The 19,321-nt window shown below is 42.2% G+C and overlaps 1 protein-coding gene across 6 annotated transcripts in view; it reads left to right on the top strand.

Annotated features, from left to right (window-relative positions):
- Adgrf5 (adhesion G protein-coupled receptor F5) overlaps nucleotides 1-19,321 on the top strand; it is a 91,747-nt gene that overhangs the window by 29,787 nt on the left and 42,639 nt on the right. For all 6 annotated transcript variants that reach the window (XM_076858613.2, XM_076858617.2, XM_076858615.2 and 3 more), the window contains exons 2-3: nucleotides 8,876-8,995; nucleotides 14,394-14,448. In XM_076858613.2, the coding sequence (XP_076714728.1) occupies nucleotides 8,900-8,995; nucleotides 14,394-14,448 (151 nt within the window). In that variant the 5' untranslated portion in view covers nucleotides 8,876-8,899. The remainder of the gene's footprint in view (nucleotides 1-8,875; nucleotides 8,996-14,393; nucleotides 14,449-19,321) is intronic.

A 19,321-nucleotide genomic window follows, 5' to 3' on the forward strand; every position in this document is an offset into this window, starting at 1 on the left:
GAAGCTGGTGGTTGGCAAGTCTCGGGAGAGATGGGTCAAGAGACAGTGGTAGAGAGAAGACAAGTTCATCTTTAGATGAATCCAATTTAGACCCACAGGAAAGTAGCACAGTGGAAGATTGGTGTCTAATATTTAGCAAAGAGGCCAGGGTGGAAATAAAGTTTTGGGAATGCTCACATAAATTGATAATTAAAAATATGAAAGTAGACAAGCTCCCTAAGAGAAAGGCAATCAAGAGAAAAAAGCCAGGACCAAGGAGAGATATTTAGCAGAGTTCACAGTGTGGTGGCTGTAAGGTCAGGTGGATGGAGTGGTGGAAAGAGGAGGAGATGAGCAGAAACTGGAGCAATGGGAGAAACAGGAAAGGAAGAAGGTGTGGCAGAGAGGAGGAGGCCAAGGATGGCAGCAGTACCCAGCAGGATCCAGGGGGACAGGGATGGCGGACAGGGAACTAGGGAAGTAGTTTAGTGAACTTGCTTTGTAAAGTTCTTTTCATAATGAGGACTGAAGTCAGATTGATCAAATTAAATCTTGGAAAGGTAGGGGTATTGTATTTTTCAGGGGAAAAAAAAGTCACACTTTTTTTTTTTCCATGTTGAGTAGCTCATGCCTTATCATTAAAGTCTAACAAAATCCTTAAAGGGAGAAATGAAATTTTAAGAGAAGTAAAGCCAGAGCCAAAGATAGCCATGTTAGGTCTCAAGGAGATGCTGTGGCCAAGGGATATATAGCAAGGAGCCATAGAAGGCTAAGATGGTCCTTCCAGTGATTAAAATGTTGAAATATTTTAAACTATGTGAATAAATTCTGGCTTAAGACCCCAGGGTGCCTCAAGTGTACCCTTCTCCCAATCTCTGTCTCAGCCACCCAGCCTCTTCCCACTTGGGTCCTCCCTAGGTCTCTCCACTGGTCAGCAATAGAATTGCTAACATCTGGCCCAGCAGCAGACCCCAGGTCTCTGCTCCTGAATGGTGGCCAGAAACTCTTCTGATTGATTTTTATTGTTGTGGTTGTTAAAATTCCCACCTAGACAACAGTAGAACCACAGCATGGTAAAGCTTGAACCCACTCCCAGGCCCTCTGATGGTCAATCCATCCCTGCAGCCAAGTACTGGGCTGCCCTCCATGTGCAATTGGAATGCATGCCTAGTATTGTTTTGCCTGGCATCGGGAAACCCCTCCACGTGATAAATTAAGGCAACAAGATAGACTAGATAGGAGCAGAGTTGAACTTAGTGTTTTCCTAACGATAGCAATCTTTTGCTTAAAGGTTAAAATCCCCTAGTGACTTACAACAAGGAAAGAAGGATAAAAGGTTATCAACACTGCCCACATGTGCAGTGTGTTTTGGAAAACTTGATCCCATTGTGTACAAACAAATGTTCCTCTGTAATCTGATAGTGCTGAGCCGCTCTGACACAATGCTGCCACAGAACCTTATTTCAAGGCAAAGGAAAATTAAATAGGAAAAAAAAAAAAACCCACTTCAATACAGTTCTTTAATTGGTATTGTGTTTCACGTTTGTGTTAAATAAATATTTAGCTTGTAGTTCTGCATGTGCAAAGAATGAATCATCTAATTAAATAAGGTCTGCAAAGATAAGCCTTATCATTTCTACAGTTGGAAATACAGATCTGGTGAAGGCACTTGAGGATTTTTAATCCATATTTGTACAATTCAGGAGGGAGGTTATTGATGGCACCCTATCCTTTTTGCAGCAGCCTTGTGGAAATGAGCAAAAAGTAATAACCTCGAACAAGTTTGCAATGACTGTTTGGGTCTGGAATGTCCCTTCTATCTCATGTGTTGAGGACTTGTTCCCCAATGCAGCAACATTTAGAGGTGGGACCTTTAGGAAATGATTGAATCATGAGGGCTCTAACCTCATCAGTGAATTAATACACTTGATGGACTAATAATCTGAATGGACTACTGGAGGTGGTGGAAATTAGGCAGGTGGGACATTGTTGGTGGAAGTGGATCCTGAGGAGTCTGTTTCTGGGGACTATATCTTGCCCCTAGACCTTCCTCTCACTCTCTCTCTTTCTCTGCTTTCGGCTGTCAGGAGCTGAACAGCTTTCTTGTGTTGTGCCCTTCTACCATGATATTTCTGCCTTGGAGCCAGCCAACCATGGACTGAAACCAGGAGTCAAAATAAATCTTTCCTTCCCAAGTTGTTCTTGTCAGATATTTTGTCACAGTGACAAAAATCAGACAAACACACCATCCTCCAGAAATTTGGTACTAAAATCCATCACCCACCATCAGCAACTCTGTTTTGAATTATTCTCCAACAGTAGAATGGTATAGGTGCATATCTATTCTCAATTTCTTAACCTAGTCTCTATTTTGATAAGTACGTGTTTAAATAAAGAGCTGCCTGTGCAGGTTATACACTAGAATATAGGGGTAGAGGGAGGTAAGGAGCCAGGTCTTTGGTTTCTTTTGAAGGGTAAATAGCATGTCTAATTAGCCAGCAGTAGGCCAAGGGGTGGTACAAAGCATGCTTCCCTTGATATTATCCTAGCATGCATTACAATTAGTTCCTTTCTTTATATATATATATATATATATATATATATATATATATATATATATATATATATATTATATATTAGTTATAGGTGAACACAATGTCTTTATTTTTTACTTTATGTGGTGCTGAGGATCAAACCCAGTGCCTCATCCATGCTAGGCGAGCGCTGTAACTCTGAACCACAACCCCAGCCCTTGGTTCCTTTCTTAAAGGAAAAGCTATGATATAACATAACCTCTGTGTGTGAGATGAAAGCTAAGCAGCTTACACATGGGAAGAACCTCTGCTCTCTCTGCCACTTGAAACCAAAGTTTTTTGATTCTCATGGGCTCACCATCTCCAAGTCCCCATTTCATACCCACTTTACAACTCTTCCCAATATGATTCCCACCCCAAACCCCAATGAGATTTCCCCTTGATAAGAACATGTCATATCTCCAAACCCAATAAGCAATCTCAGTCCCTCCTTCATGGACCCCTTAGCATCATTGGATACAGTTGAGCATGCCTTCCTTCTTGACACTCAACCCTCCCAGCTTCATGACTCCTCTCACCTCCTTTACTGCCTGCCTCTCTAATTTCATTCCCAAACATCGTGGTGTTACCATCTTCTTTAACTGGACAAAAGTTGTTGGAATTATGTGGAACTGGGTCCTAGGCCACCTTTTCTACTCTCTCGACTGTCTTCCTAATCAATCTGACCAAGCCTGTGGTTGCAATTCCCACGCTCTGGCCTCCGCTCTCCTCACTCCAAACTGGTCTTCTGTTTCCTTTCAGTGTTCCAGCCACCCAGAACTCCTTGCAGTGCCTTGAAAGTGCCATGCTTTTCCCACACCTCAGGGCCTCTACCCGTGATCTGTTTTCCACCTGGAAGCCTCTTTCTCCCCTCCTGCCAACCTCCCTTTTGTTTTCAGCTAACTCCAATTCATGCTTCATGTTCATCTCAATTAAATGCTTCCTCTAGCACATCTTTCACACTTCTAAGACCAGCTCACATCCCTCTGTTGTAGGTGACTTATTTATTGATTTGCAGTGTTGAGAATCAAACCTAGGGTCTTGCACATGCTATGCAAGTGCTCAACCATTGAGCTACAGCTCCAGTTGTTTATAAGCATTTTTAGACAGTTCAGCTCAGTGATTAAAAGGATCATGGAGAGGACTGAGTGACATTGTCCTTGAATTAGACATTTTAGGTTGAACTTCTGGCTCAGGCAAATTATTTAACCACTCAGAGGCTCTGTTAATTTTCTCTCATACTATTAGTTAGACACCATAGTGCAACCATTTCCTTGGTGTGGTAAAGGTTAAGTGAGTTAAAACAGTCTGTGCTCACCAGAGTTCCTGGTGCATAATATGTTATCCAGAAATATTAGTATTTTGATTTTTCTCCTTGGAAGCACTTTCCCTTTGTAGAAAATTGAGTAATTCATTCTTTAATAATAATTCATTAGACTCCAAGCTCCATGGACACAGGGATCATTGCCCTGTTTACTATTTCCTCTGCACCTAGTGGAACACCTGGCACTTAGCAGGACTTAACTAATGTTTGTTCAGTGAACAAACTTACAAATGAATAGATAAGTGAGGGAATAAACAGGTTTTCTTCATGGAAAATTTACATCAATAAACATAATAGAAACAGGAGGGTGAAGGCCTACATTAAGTCTGTGTAGGTGTTAGGGAAAGTGGAGACACAGATAGGAAGCCTTTGTCTAGGGGGTAGCTTTTACCAGGGCATTGAAGGATGGGTAGAGTTTGTGTATACAGTGATTGTGCTGAACCGAGGGGACAAGAAGGAAAGGAGATTAGTGCCAAATAAATGTTAGGAGTTTTTTTGTTGTTGTTGTTGTTTTTTGTTTTGTCTTCTTTTTTTTTTTTTTTGCTTTTACCACACACTAACTAAACAGTAGTTTGATGATAATTGTTTCTCTCTTTCTTCATGGTTAATTCTCAAGATCAGTTTTTGTTTTTTCACTTTTGCATGCACATGGGAAAAAAATCTCTTGCAGTATTTTAGATTTTGAAAAAAGCAACGAACTTTGGAAGAAAAATGTGATGGATGCTTATTGGTTTGCTGACTCTTAAAAAATAAACTTCAGGTCATGGAAGGCCTAGAAAGTGAGTGATTGTCTTTATTCTGAAAGCAGCAAGGAACTGACAGGGAGTGACCTGGGGAAAGAGGGTTTCCTGAAAGTCAGTGTTGCATCCATGCAGAGATGCGGCAAAGAGGCAAAGGATGACAACTATTGCCAGGGTGCATATGAGTGGCATGGAAGGCCAGGACGATGTAGTCACAGATGGGTTGAATATATGTAAGAGATAATTACAGTGAGGCCCTGAAGATAACCCAGGTGAGGCTGCATTAACTGTAAGGAATTTAGACTCTTAGAACAGTAATGGGACCTTCAAAGGCCAGCTCTTGTACCCCACTTTTGAAATCATTGAATTCAGTCAAGTTTCCGACTTTGACAATAAGAAAACTCAGACTCAAAGAGATGAAGTGACATGCCCCATGTCACACGCTTTTAGAGGCAAAGTGAGATTTGAACTCGTATTTCCAGTTCCTAGTCAGTTGTTTATATATACAGAAAAATATTCCTTTTTACTCTTGTTGATGTCCAAACAAGAAGATCTCTTAGTTCAAATGGCACCTTTCTCCAGGAGATTAAAACTGTTTAATTTATAATTTTGCCACTGCCATATATCTGCGGTGTGGCCTTAGTGAGCTACTCACAAAGCTCCCATTTTCATATCTGAAAAGTGGGGATAATTTAGAAGAGCTGTAAGATCATGGAGAAGGTTGAGTGACAGTCCTTGCAAAGAGCTCAGCACCTCACATCATGCTGGAACGCAGTGCCCACTTAACAATGACTGGGGTCTGTGATCATCATTTCCACCAACACTATTCATAATTCCATCAGAGATAGTCTTCCTGATTATCGGACAATATTGTGAGTTAGAATTTTCAGAATCACTGCTGATCTCTGGAGTTCAGACCACTCAGTTCCCGTCTGCCTTTGAGACACTCAGCCCTAGAGGGGGCTTAGTTTTCCCATCTGAGAAACAGAGGGGTGTGGGTGTGGGTGCGAGGAGGTGGGAATGACTGAGAGGACACAGGGAGGAGGAGCCATGTGGAGCTTAGCAAGCCACGCATTTCCAGAAAGACTCCCACCATTGCTGTGCTGGCAACCTCTAGGCCTGGTGACCTCATGAGGGCTCTGAGTCATCAGACCCCGTCAATGAGGCCACATTGAGAACGTGCTCCCTGCTTCAGATCCTGCAGGCACACAAACCCTCTTATTTTCACCTCCTCTCACGGTCACTTCTTCACCCCAAATAACATGGGCATGGGTCAGGATGCCAAAAGGTTCTAGTGAGGAGTTCTCAAGCACTGGTGGTGTGTAAGGTTTGGGAGAACAGACCAAGTTCACAGCGATGCTTCCTAAGAGGTAACCAGGCAGAATGTCATTCCTGACCTCGAAGAGGAATGTCAACCCTCATCCTCCAAGTGCAGCTCGGCTGAGAGTCCCCATGACTTATTCCTGGCATGTGACGTCAGTATGCGCTTTCTTTGCTCTCCCTCTTTTACAGACAGGAAAACAGAGTCAGAGTCGACCAGGAAGTTGCTCAGCTCCACAGGGCCAACCTGAGGATTAGATCATATTTCCCAGCTTTTCCTAGATATAGCCAGCTTATAGAAGTCAGGAAGTTTGAGTAGTGTCCAGTATTTTAATTTAAAAAGAGAAAGAGATTGGAAATGACCGCCAGGTAATTTTCTTTCTCTCCCTGCCTTTCTTTGTCTCTCTCAGTCTTTTGTCACCCTATACTTCAGAAATCTTTGAACACATAGGAACTTGTAGGGGACTTATTATCAAAGGCACCCTACTGAGGACAAATTGCCTTGAATGTGGGCAGGGATGCTTCATGTTTTTAACTAGAAGATTACGGATTTTCTTCTCATTAGCTGAATTGACATCTCTGTTGGCTTCCTCAGTTGAGAACACCTGTGAGCTGGAGGGTGTGTGTAAGATTATAGCTTTTTCTTCAGGCCTCTCCCCAAATGTAGCAGTGACTCTGAAAGCTGAAGTAATCTCCAACTGTGTCATGTGCCACACTGGTGTCAAATATTGTGACTATTGCCCCAGCCCCCCAAAAGTGGTGGCGTCATTCTCTTTTCATTCAAGTGGAGAACCCCTCACCCTACTGTGTAACTGATCCAGACAACAAGCCCCTGTCCTTGGTGGGGTCCTTTCTTTATCTCTGTTTCTTTGGAATTGTGATTTTGGGGTGGGGGGAAGTCAACAAATGAGTCAACAGAAAAAAGAATGCTGATTTTATCAAGAACTGTCTCAGGGGATACCAAAGGAAGGGGAAAATGGAACAGTATTGGCCATTGGCCTGTACACAGGGACCAGACATGACCATTTGGGGACAGTATAAATCTGGGTAATTCTAACAACAACAACAACAAAAAAAAAAACACGGGGGGAGTGGAATGTACCACCAAAATAAAGAAATGACAGAAAGATACATTGCCATTGCCAGGGCTGCGGATATAGCTCAGTAGGTAGAGTGCTTACCTTGCATGCACAAGGCCCTAGGTTCAATCCCCAGCACCACACACACACACACACACACACAAAAAAAAAGAAATAAAGAAAGATACAGAGCCTGCTCTTGTCCCTTTAGGACCCGAGTGCCTCTCTGTGGGTCGGGTACTTAGGAGGTTCATTGACTATGCAGTCTCATCCCTTTGATTAAGTGTCTAGTATGGAACCAACTAGTAACCTGCACTAAGTTGGGGCCTGAAAAGATGAAGTTGCCTCCTAAAGACTATCCTTACCCACAAGAGCCTACTCTCTTTTAATCTTTTAATAAGGTAGAGAAAATTTCTAATTGGAGAACCTGGTAACTCATTGCTCTGATTTCCCTACAGCAGACACACCTGGTGTTAAACATCTCTTCCCATAACCAAAATTGCAGAGCATCTTCCCAAAACCACTGAGTTGCAGAATTTAAAAAATGTATTTGATAGCCAGATTTACTAATTGGGTCAGTTTTCCAAAGCCCCTTGCTCCCCTGCTTTTCATGGGGGAAGAGGAAAAGGAGGCTGTCAGCAGCTGGTGATTGAAATACAATTCTCTGGCATGTAAATCTTGGCCAACACCAGTGCATTATCCTGGCCAAGGTTTCCTGGTGCTCCCTGAGTCCTCGCCAAGGTCTGCCCTTCCTGGTGACTGCCCTAAGGTTGCCCTTCATTGACTACCTTCTGATGTCCACCCTCTGAATTCCACTGATCATCAGAGTGGTGATCACAGCAGCCTGCATTTCTGGAGCTCTTCATGATTTTTAATCTCATTCTAGAACCTCAGAAAATTCTGTGAAAGAATTAGAGATATATTATCCCTACGTATAATTACCTCCATTTTACAGGTGAGGAAACTTGGACTCTGCTAATACAAGTAACCTACTACTTAAGGACACAGTGAATTATAGCGATGCTGTATCCTAACCCACATCCTCTGTCTCAGAGTCTACTGTTCTTTGAACGAATACGTGGGCATAAAAGGCCAGTGAGAAAAGTATTCTGCCAAAAGTAGACTGTCTTTGTCTCCAGAGGTAATAGGGTTGGTATGATTCCATGCAATACTCTGATTTTTAAATGTAATAATAATTAATCTGGTTACCAAAAATGGTGCATTTTTCACCACCAGCATTATAAAGAGACAATTTAAAAAATAAGTACATCAGCTGAGCTATATTGTGATATTAATATTATGTATTCTATATTGAATATGTTACCATGTTATAAACTTATATTTTTATGACTAAGTCCGGGAGTCTTCATAATAATGAGTCATAGCCTATTAATATAAATTATTAGGTCAATGTAATGGACTCCTACCAGAATTAAAAGAAAAACAGGGCAAAATAGGATGGAATAGAGTTGAAAATATCCACGTACACCACTTGTAGCAAAGTGAGTAGTGTTCTCTGAATCCTTTTGTGCATGTGCCCTGTGTACTGGATCACAACAGGAAAGGCGTTTCTTACTGTAGTCCCTCCCTCTTTCTTGCTTTCCTTTTCTCTCTTCGTCCTTCCATCTCTTTTCTTCTCTCCATGTATGTAGGAAACATACCCAGATACCCACTACCATCCTGTGCTCATGCGTAGGGCCCACCTGCCTTCCCTTGCCCCACTCCATCTTTCCTCACCCAAGGTTCTAAGGCAGAGACTACTCTCTCACATTCACTTGTACCTTCAGGTCAGGATTTGCTACTTCTTTCCTTGTGTAATAAATAAGTTGGTCTCTCTAAGACATCCTGTTTCCGTTTTAGGCAAAACAACTGGAACGTGAAGAAATGAAATCCCAGAGGAGAACCACTTTGTGCTTCATGTTTGCTGTGATTTATTCTTCCCAAGCGACACTGAACTTAGAGTCTGCTGTCCATCCTTCGGTGAGTAAACCCATGTCTGCTATAATTTTCCTGTCACATTTCTCGGATTTCCTGGGAATGTCACAGACAGGTTCTTCAAAGAAATTGGGAAGGGATTTTGAGAAAATGTTGTAAATGAGGTGACAACTGGATGTTAATGGTTGTTAGTGTATTTACGGGCCACATCTTGCCATATTCTGAAATCGGTGGTGGTATCAAGGGAACATAAGTGCAGCATAAGACAGATCTCCCAGGATGGCCACCTTAACTCAGTCATAACCTCTAGGCTTCCACACAGTGACAATGACAATGACAATAAAGCAAATTTGGAGGACCAAGCACAGATTTTATGTCCTCAGAGGATTCCTCTTGAGCATCAGACTAGTACATATTTCAAAAGACATTGATTTGCATGCATGTCATGGTCACAGATTGCTGTAGCTTGAGAGTCCATGGATATCATCTAAGAACTTTGTGACAGTTGCCCAGGTTGTTTGCTTTTGGAAGGTTCACAGATTTTAGCTTAATCAAGGGAGTGACCAAGTGCCCCTTACTCCTTATGGGAATTATTGATTATTCCATGCTTAGGTTTTTCCCTGCTCTAGAGACAGGGTATGAAACTGGTTGAGAAATCTTGGAAGATTTGTAATTCAGTTTCTTCATCTGTAAAATTATGCTGGCAGTAGTACTGACTTCCTATGATAGTTATGAGATTTGAACTAGTTTGAAGAGGCCTTAAATTCAAGCCCATTACATAATAAAGAGCACAGCAGTATTAGCTATTTTTGTGCCTCACATTGGAATACTATATTTTCCTATTGATTCTTTTTGTTTCAGATATTGTAGTTCTATTTTATTCTATCACTATTGTTAGAGTTTCAGTGGTACATTTTAGCTTTGCAAAATCTGTCTCTTTGTTCTACGTGGCTATTTTTGATGCAATCCTTTGTCTTCTATTCCAATTGTCAATCCTTCTTCTCTATTTCTGTTTGCTTGGTTTTTGTCCTTTAATTTTTGTTTAGCCTTTAGTGTATTATTCTGCTTTAATGGTTCTCTTATAAACAAAATATGTTTGAGCTTTTTCTCATTGTTCTTTCTGTTTTAGGTCTCTTATTGTTCAATCTAGTTTTCTTGGTCTTTTTTTACTTTTTTTTTTAACTTATGACTTTGAGGGTATACATGGGGTGTCTTCTCTTAGCCTCCAGTATTCATGTATAATCTATGCAATGTCATGTGGCAGCTTGCTCATAGAAATAGAGGAGGGAAACTTTATACTTTTGAATTCACAGGGTCAGTGTGGTTATTCAAGGTATGTGGAGAGAAAGTCAGAGCTTACGTTGATTTGTGCAACATGGTTAGATTTCTTCTGTTTCAGGATTCTTTTTTCCTCCCTTTACTTCAAATCTACGTTTATAGTGACAGTCTGAAAAAAGTCCCTTCATTGCCAGGTGACATAGGCGCTCAAGGCATACAACCTAACTTCTTAGGGAAGTTGGTGGAATTTGAACTTTGTCTCTCTGGAAACTTCCAGTGCTTGCCTACCCCAAAGTCTCCCACTTTTTCCATCTAGATCTGCCCTAAAGATACACTGTCTTCATATAACCCAAAGGCTGAGGAGCCCCATTGGAGAGATTCACTTTAGCCTGATCAATTTATACTACAATAAACTGCTGCCCAGTTCCCATAGCTGACTTTTTACTTTCTTAAGTGCAACACCTGGGCTTTTAAAACAACAACAATAAAAAAAGCCCACATAAGATACATATGGCAAAACATTTATTATCTTAACCAGTTTTAAATGAACATCTTGGTAGTTTCACATGCATTCACATCATTGCATAGTCAATCTCCATAAATTGTTTCACCTTTCAAAATTACAACTTCACCCAATGAACAACAACCCTCCCCATTTTCTCCCCAGTCCCTGGCAACCACCATTCTACATTCTGTCTCTATGAAATTTGACTACTGTCTACATTAGGTACAATATAAGCAGAATCATGCAATATTTCTCTTTTTGTGTCTGGCTTATTTCACTTGGCATAATGTCCTCAAGATTCGTCCCTGTTGCAGCCTATGACAAATTTCCCTCCTCTTTTAAGACTGGATAAAATTCCCTTGTAAGTCTGTGCCATGTTTTATTCATTCATCATCCACCCATGGCACTTGGGCTGGTTCCATCTCTTGCTTACTGGGAATAAGACTGCTGGGTTTGAATTGAGAGATGCATTTGTCAAGTGCAACAGTCTAGCCTGCTGCTTCTCCAACTCAAATTCTTCCAGGGGCCCTCTTAAGATATAGATTTCAACAGGGTAAGCCCAGAGTGGGGTTGGAGAGGTGCCTTCTCCAGTGACCACCCTCGAAGTAGCAAGCCTATATATGTTCTTCATTGGCAGCAGGTCTGGGTTGAAGCCCAACTTTGACTCCCACTAATTTCTGAGACTTCATTCAGTTTTTTCATCTCTCTGAAGCTAATCCCCTGCCATAAATAAGACTCAACAGTATCTCCCTAAATGGTTTGTTGTGAGGATTAAACATTGAGACATGTATGCCTTAGCACTGTGACTAGCTCAGAGCACCAGGGCTTCTGAATTGGTAGTTATTTTTAATATTCTGCTACAAATGAATCCCTATGTTAATATCCTTATATAAGGGGACATTCTAAAAGTCTGTTACTGAGATAATTGTACAACATGGGAGCAAAGATGCTAACTTGGGATTCCAGGTCAAAAAGAAGAGGAGCAGGTGGTGGACTCCGGGGAGGAGGACTGTGATTTGAAATGCAGGGGCAGGGGCTTGGTGACCTCCTTGTTTGCCATCCTGTTCCCTGGGGATTTTCTTTTTCATGAGTTCAAAGCCACTTCTCATTCCTGACTAATTGCCCACCCTGCTTCAGGCCACCCTACTCCACTTCCACCTCAGTTATTTGGAAAGTCATCATGTCTGAAAGGTGGGGCGCTTCCTGGAATTGGTGACCTTGTCTCTTCCGGCTCAGCCATCAGGAAATCCCCACCGGATGGACAGAGCTGGCCTCTGTGGCTCAGATCCTCATCTGGGTCCCTCTGCACAGAACATGCAGGGGGAGGTGACAGGGAGCCCTGTTTTCTAGTCTGAAGTAAATATGCAGCTGAGCCTTCTGAGCCTAGGGGGACCTGTTCTCCCTCATGAATGACGTGCCTCTGCGCAGATTGTTTTTCATAATGTGAGAAAATGAGGCTTAGAAGAAGTAAATGACTTTTCCAGCTAGTAGGGAGCTGAAGTCGTGAGAATCAGTTCATGGTGTGACTCTAGTACCTCTGTATTCAAATCCAGGTCCCATGACTGGCAGTCCAGCTCTTTGTACCTTCTCAAATCTGAGACAGTTGGGGTTACTCACCACCACCACCTCCTCCTCCAACTCCCTGAGGCTTTACTACTATCAGGGGCCTTTTTTGTATTTAGCTCTGATGACTGCAGGCTTAACTGAAAGAGTTCCTCTCATGAGAAGCTGTGAATTGTCACTTGATTACAAAAGTGGGAGGTGACAGGGATGTAGAAGCAGCACTTTGCAAAGAAAATTGCAAACACTCTGTGTGCTGGAATTGCAGATGATCACCAAAAAGACTCAAGAAAGCTTCAAAACGCAGTGTTTCCCAAAAAGGTGGCCTCACACCTAGGAATACGCTGGTTAAAAGGCCAGTTTTCGTCACCTTCCTTGAACCTATTAAATCAGACTGGGGGAAGAAGAGGCAAGTGATTCTCATTCTCGCCAGGATTTGAAATACTCTGCATTAGAGAACCAAAACGGACCTTGATTGTAACATTTAGCAGGCAGTAGCAAGTCCCCCTTGGAAAACAGGGACAATAAAATTTGATCTGGGAAAGCTTCCAAATGTAAGCTCTGAAAGTCACGTTCTCCTGGGCTTGTGAGTCCCCCAACCACAGCCCACAAGTAGCAGACAGAGAAGCTTCCTGGTAGCCACCTGCTCCCTGCCCCCAGGCCCCCAGGAGGATGAAGTCAGGAATGTCCGGAAGAACCTTCCTTCTGCCTGGGCACAGGGCCAAAGCAGGCTCCAGAGGAAGCCAGCAGGAACCAGCCTATACATTGACTTTGCGCCTTCAGTTCCTGCATACTTAAGTACTTCTAAAATAACCTCAGTGCAAAAGAGCAGAGACTGGGCTTTCCAAATTCCAATCATCATCCATCAAGCCTGTATTTATTTCTCCAAGGGCAATTATGAATGTCCAGGTACAGGGTCCCACCCCACTTCCTACTGACTTTAATACTTCCTTCAACCTGAGTCTCCCAAGGGCATAAGGGAGAGGAAAGACAAAACCTCCCACAGAGCTGTGAATGGGCCTTATCTAATAAGTGTAACTTAATAAGGGCAGGGAGACAAGCCAGACAACTATTCATGGAAAAGGAGGGAGATAGAAGGAGGTTGCAGAAGAAGGAGAGAAATTTCCTGCTGAGCCAAGAAAGACTTCCTCATTGAGACAAATCCAGTCTCCTACTATGTAACCAAAGCTACTCTCAGTTCTTTCCATTTAGTAACCATTGGATCTTTACAATAGCCTTATAAAGTAGACCATACTCTTGGTTAGGACTGTGGCACAGAGATGTTAAGGAATATGCCCAAGGTCACAGATCCATTTTATAATGAAGCTAGGCTTGGAACTGAACATCTGCAGAGTTCTTGCTTGTAACCACTGTAACTAGGTGATAATAACTAAAGTGTACTAAGAGCTTAGTATATTCCATATTGTAGTTTGCTTCGTTCTTATAACAATCCTGTGAAAGTTGGCACTATTGTTTCCATTTTAGAGAAAAGAAAGCTGAGGTTCATTGAAGATAAGTAGCTTCCCCAAGTTCACATGGCTAGTAAAGTGGCCCAGCTCTGTGTGCAGGCAGTCTGAGTCTAGAGCAGCTCTCCTAGTTTTTACCACAAATACCAATAGAATCATCTAAGAGAAAAAGGACTAGAGGAGGAAATCATAGTTCCTAAACCCTAATACAGCAGAAATGTCAAGGTGCGACCAGCCTGGATGCTGAGAAGAGAATTAGACCTGTCTTATAAGGCAGTGGAATGACTCAGGCTTTAAGTCTTAGGTGGAAGAACACAAGTTTAGAACATCATCACTTACCTTTCTTGACAGAACTCAAACTGCAGAAACACTGAGAAACTCACCTATGATGATTGATTTCTTTTGCTTTTGGATCTCGAGAATGGTCTATAGAAAGTGCACTCCTAGGTCACACTACAGAGGTGAATTCGTGGTTTTCCTGATCATTCCATTGCTGCCTGTCTGCCTGTGCTCCCTGGGTGCAGGGTGCTGACGCCAAATCTGCAGCCTTAAGCTCAGCTCAGATACCTAGGGGCACATGAGCAGGAAACCAAATGAAAAGACTTCTTACTGTTAACTGACAACTTTCTTTCAGATTCTCCAGGAACATGAACTAGCTGCTGTAGAACCACTAAGGCAAAAACGAGCAGGTATGTACATTTGGCTCGCATGGTGCTCTCTTTTGTTAAGTCCAATCAAATGAAATGTGTTATAACTTTTTAAAAACACTATGGTCTCCATAATTCAGTCTCTAAGAACATCAGAGTCAAACAGTGCAGTTTGATTGCCAAAGGAACTCCGTTTTCTACTTGATCAAATGAATAAATGGATCATTGCAACACATTTTGATTCCTTTTCCTTTCCCATCTTTATGACCTCTTCCTAACCCCAGGGCCTCCCTGTGGCTCTCTTCAACTGTCCCCCAGCACCAATCAAAAGTTTGCTTCTGTCCTCCCAACCCAGCAACTTCTTCTTCTCATCTTTTAAAAATTTTTCTCGTTCAACCCTTTGTGAACCAACCTAACTAACCACTAGACTCCAGTCTTTCTCCTATTTCCCACTCTAATTTTCTACTAAACTGCAAAGAAGTAGTCTGGATATAAGACTCTGTCCTTTGGAGAGTTTGGGATAGGGAGAGCTGTGACCGCAGACAGAAACACTGATCTTTGTGTCTTAGTCTGTTTTTTGTAGCTATAATGAAATATCTGAGACCAGGGAATTCATAAAGAATAGGAGTTTATTTGTCTCACGATTCTGGAGGCTGGCAAGTCTGAGAGCACAGCATCTGGTGGGTAGCTTCCTGTGTGTCATGACAGGGTAGAGGGCATCACGTGGTGAGACAGAGGAAGGTGCTAACTTGAGTCTCTGTTGCTCTTCTTAAAAAGTTACTAATGCTATCAGAGGACCCCCATACTCATGACCTCATCTAATCCTAGTTGTCTCTCAAAGGCACCACCTTTAAATAACATTAACATCTAAATAGGCAGATTATACTTCCAACACGTGAACTTCTGGGGACACATTTGAATCATAACACTTGGCATCTGGTCCCAAGTGCATGACCCTGCAGAGGATCATGTGCACATCTACAGGCTGGATTCCTGGGGCCCTGATCTTTCCATCTCCATCCAATAAACTTTTCAGAGAAATGAACCTGTCATTTCTCTCCATAAAGGGCTTTCATGAGCTTGGGAGTGACTTAGAGCTAAAAGCCAATCATCTGTTCTTGGTTCCTGGGGTCTTTTGAAATGCTTTCCCCATTTGATCAACTTCTAGTCCCTTTCACATGGACAGTTGCTGCCTGTCATCTCCATTTGCTTGGCTGAAGGACTCCTGCTCACATCTCAAGTTTCCTGAGCTCCTGCTGGGCGAGACCTTCCATCCACCCATTCCCCAGGCTGTCAGGGATGCTTTCCCTGGATTCTTATCGCCCTTGAAACATTTCCTATCTCTGCATCTGCCCCAGCCCATTGTGAAGATTGTACTTCCTGTTTGCCATCCCTAGTAGTTGGATGCTTCCTTTCGACCTCTTCAGTCTCTGTAGCCTAGCATGGAGCCTAGTTCCTCCCTTGGTAAAAATGAGCAAACAAATGAAGAGCTGACATGTGTATGCCCTAGCTATCTCTTTCTGAATTCCTATTGGTGAATGTCTGCAGGCCGAGGGGTGGTGCCTCCTCTCTAGGAGATGAAACTTCTTAACCTATCCCATTATGATTCAATCATTTTTAGGCTATTGGAACTTGATTTATTTAGCTTTGTTCTCCAAAACAGACACAAGAATGCAAAAGAGAGCAGCCTAGCCCTGAGGTCAAACACAGGTGTCTGTGAAAGCCCTTCACGTGTCAGTAGCCAGACCCAACTGTTGCTCAGGGCTGGAAATGAGAAATGGACCACAATTTATTAAACCCTCAAAATGCTCATGGGAAAGTCCTAACACTGCTGGGATACCCTCCCTCTTCTCCCTGTCCTGTCCCTTCTCTCCTCTCCCATCCTCTCCTTCCCTTTCTTTGTCTCCTCTCTGATCCTTTACTTTACTTTTCCTTCACTTAGCCTTCATTCTGTAATCCTAGCATAATCCAGAGGGTCCTTTCCTTCCCTGAAGTGGCCTGTCATAGCTTGAATTTACTGTGCTTTGACACAGATATCATTGCCCCTTCCCCTCTGACAACCCCTTGAGCACTTTTGTACCCTGTGATGGGTCCAGAGCCCGAGATGTGCCATTTGGGGTTCTAAAAGACTTTTTTTTTTTTTACTGATACAAAGAACTGAACCCAGGGGCACTTTACCACTGAGCCACATCCCCAGTCCTTTTTTATTTGTTATTTTGAAACAGGATCTCACTAAGTTGCTCAGAGTCTCCTTAAATTGCTGAGGCAGGCCTTGAATTTGCAATCTTCTTGCCTTAATCTCCTGAGTTACTAGGATTATCGCTGTGACCCACCACACCTAGCTTGAAAGACTTTTATTATTATTATTAATCAAATTCTTTTAAACAATATTTATTTTTTAGTTGTAGTTGGACACAATACCTTTATTTCACTCATTTATTTTTATGTGGTGCTGAGTGAGGATCAAACCTAGGGCCTCGCATATGTGAGGCGGGCGCTCTACTACTGAGCCACAACCCCAGCCCCTTAATTAAACTCTTTTGTGGGTGAGCTTCAGCTCTGTCTTTTTACCAAGTTCTTCCAGGGCTCAGGCTGCTGGCATCCTCAGGAGCAGTTTTACCCCACAGCTGCAAAAGGTAATTTTCCCTGTGCTCCTGAGCCTGATGTTTATGGGACTCACTGTGGAAGGGGGAGGGGCAGCCAATGGGGAGGAAACCACCTCCATATCTAAGAATTTGACATTCCAAAACTTTTCCAGGCATGCTTTCATTTAAAAACAATTATGACAATGATAAATCACCCTGAAAATATGTTTTCCATTTATTATACATGGTCCTCTGAGCTCTTGGGCCTCTCAAGTCATTTGGGAAGTGTTAATGAGTCAGCCCATCATCTGCAGAAGATGGATTGGACTTGGTACTTTTACAAAATCACTGAAGTAAGAAATGACCATAGAAAGGCTCATTGCAAGGCCCCCCAAATCAGGAATGTAAGTAGCAACAAAGAGCCTGGCTCTCCAGGACAGTGGCGAAAGGAAAGAACAGGAGCGCTTCCTCTAGCAGGATGCCATGTGAAGGTGTCTCTGATTTTTGGGGGTGCCAAAAAAGTGAGGTGCTGGGACTGGGCTCTAATCCTGAGTGGCATTCCCTTTCCTGTATGTGTATATATATATATATATATATATATATATATATATATATATATATATATATATATATTCTCTCCTTCTGAAGGCTTCATGATAGACACAAGCATATTAAGTTTCCAAGAGAAAGAAAATAGGTCAAGAATTTTCTTTTGAGCTGCTGGACCAAATTTTTAGAGTTTGGAATTAAATCATATTTAAAGGTAGAATAAATTTATATTTATTTTCAATATAGTATGGACTTCAACCTAAGTCAGTTGCACAGTCTCATTGGCCTTCTAAGATACACACGCGTGCGTGGCACACACACACACACACACACACATACATATCATAAATACATCACATATATATGTCACATATTTGTTATATATTGGCATCTCACACACACCCACACAATTTATCAGAGTCATAACCTTACAGGGTTTTTTGCTTTTGTTTGTGTTCATTTTGTTTCGTTTTGGTACTAGGGATTAAATCCAGGGCACTTAACCATTGAGCCACATCCTCAGCCTCCTCTCACCCTCTGCCTTTTTTTTTTTTAACAGGGTCTCCCTAAGTTGCTAGGGAGCCTAAGAGCCTCACTAAGTTGCTTTGAACTTTCTATCCTCCTGCCCCAGCCTCTCAGGCTTCTGGGATTATAGATGTGCCACTGTGCCCACCTCTTTATACAGTTGTTGAGAGGATTAAAAGATGTTATTATGTACATACTACTTTGGAAATGTTAATAGAATTATCTGGGTTTATTTTCATTTTTTAATAATTTTTTTAAAATTAAAAACAAAGTCAATTTATATATATATATATATGTGTGTGTGTGTGTATTACATATATATATATATATATATATATATATATATATATATATATGTATAATGCTGCATTTGGCAGGGCCTAGCACAGAGGGGTATCCTGATCAGTCCTAGATCACTACCTGAATGTGGAAAAATGGGTGCCATGACACAGGACATAGCATTTGGGGAAAACTCTTTCCCAATGCTACTGGGAATAGAAACCTGCATACAAACCCAAAGACCAGAGATAAGAATAAGTGTGGAACAGCCTGTGAGAGCAGTGTGGCTGGTGGGGGCAGAGGGACAAGCATGTGTGGAAGCCTGAAGAGCTACATCAGCAAGTGCATCCCTGCTGGCCGAGAGGCGGCACAGAGAGTGACTGATAAAAGCCACATGATTCCAGTGATTATGGATGGATTAGATGAAGAAATTATTGTCTGAGAGACCAACTAGGAGATTCAGCAGCCTGGACATGGGTCCCTGGCTATGGAGAAAGATAAAAAAGAAAGGGATACACCTGCCTAAGACCATTTGAGAAATGGAGTCAAAGGGCTGGAGTCAAACATGACTGGCTGGGGGTAAAGGTGAGCAATGGTCCAGATGACTGTCCAGGAGAGCACAAATCTGGGACCCTGTGTGCTGAGGAGGCCACAGAGAGAGGCCTGCGTTGGAAGGAAAGGCTTACTGTAGAGGTCTGCAGAAAAGCTCAAAATTAAGTCTAAAGGGGAATCTTCACAGTAGACTGAAAGTGGGCATTTCTTACTGCTTACCACCAGCATAAATGTCAGTTGCAAAAGTTCTTCACCCTGGGTCTCGGAGCTTCATTGGGAAGCATGTCTCAGAGACTGGCCCTGAAGAGACCCCATTGTTTTAGGAATCAGGGTGATGTTGGCCTCATAGAATGAATTTGGAAGTTCTCCCTCTTTTTCTATTTCCTGAAATAGCTTGAAAAGTATTGGTGTTAATTCCTCTTTAA

Source organism: Callospermophilus lateralis, chromosome 6 (assembly GCF_048772815.1).
Source record: "Callospermophilus lateralis isolate mCalLat2 chromosome 6, mCalLat2.hap1, whole genome shotgun sequence".
Lineage (NCBI taxonomy): Eukaryota > Metazoa > Chordata > Mammalia > Rodentia > Sciuridae > Callospermophilus > Callospermophilus lateralis.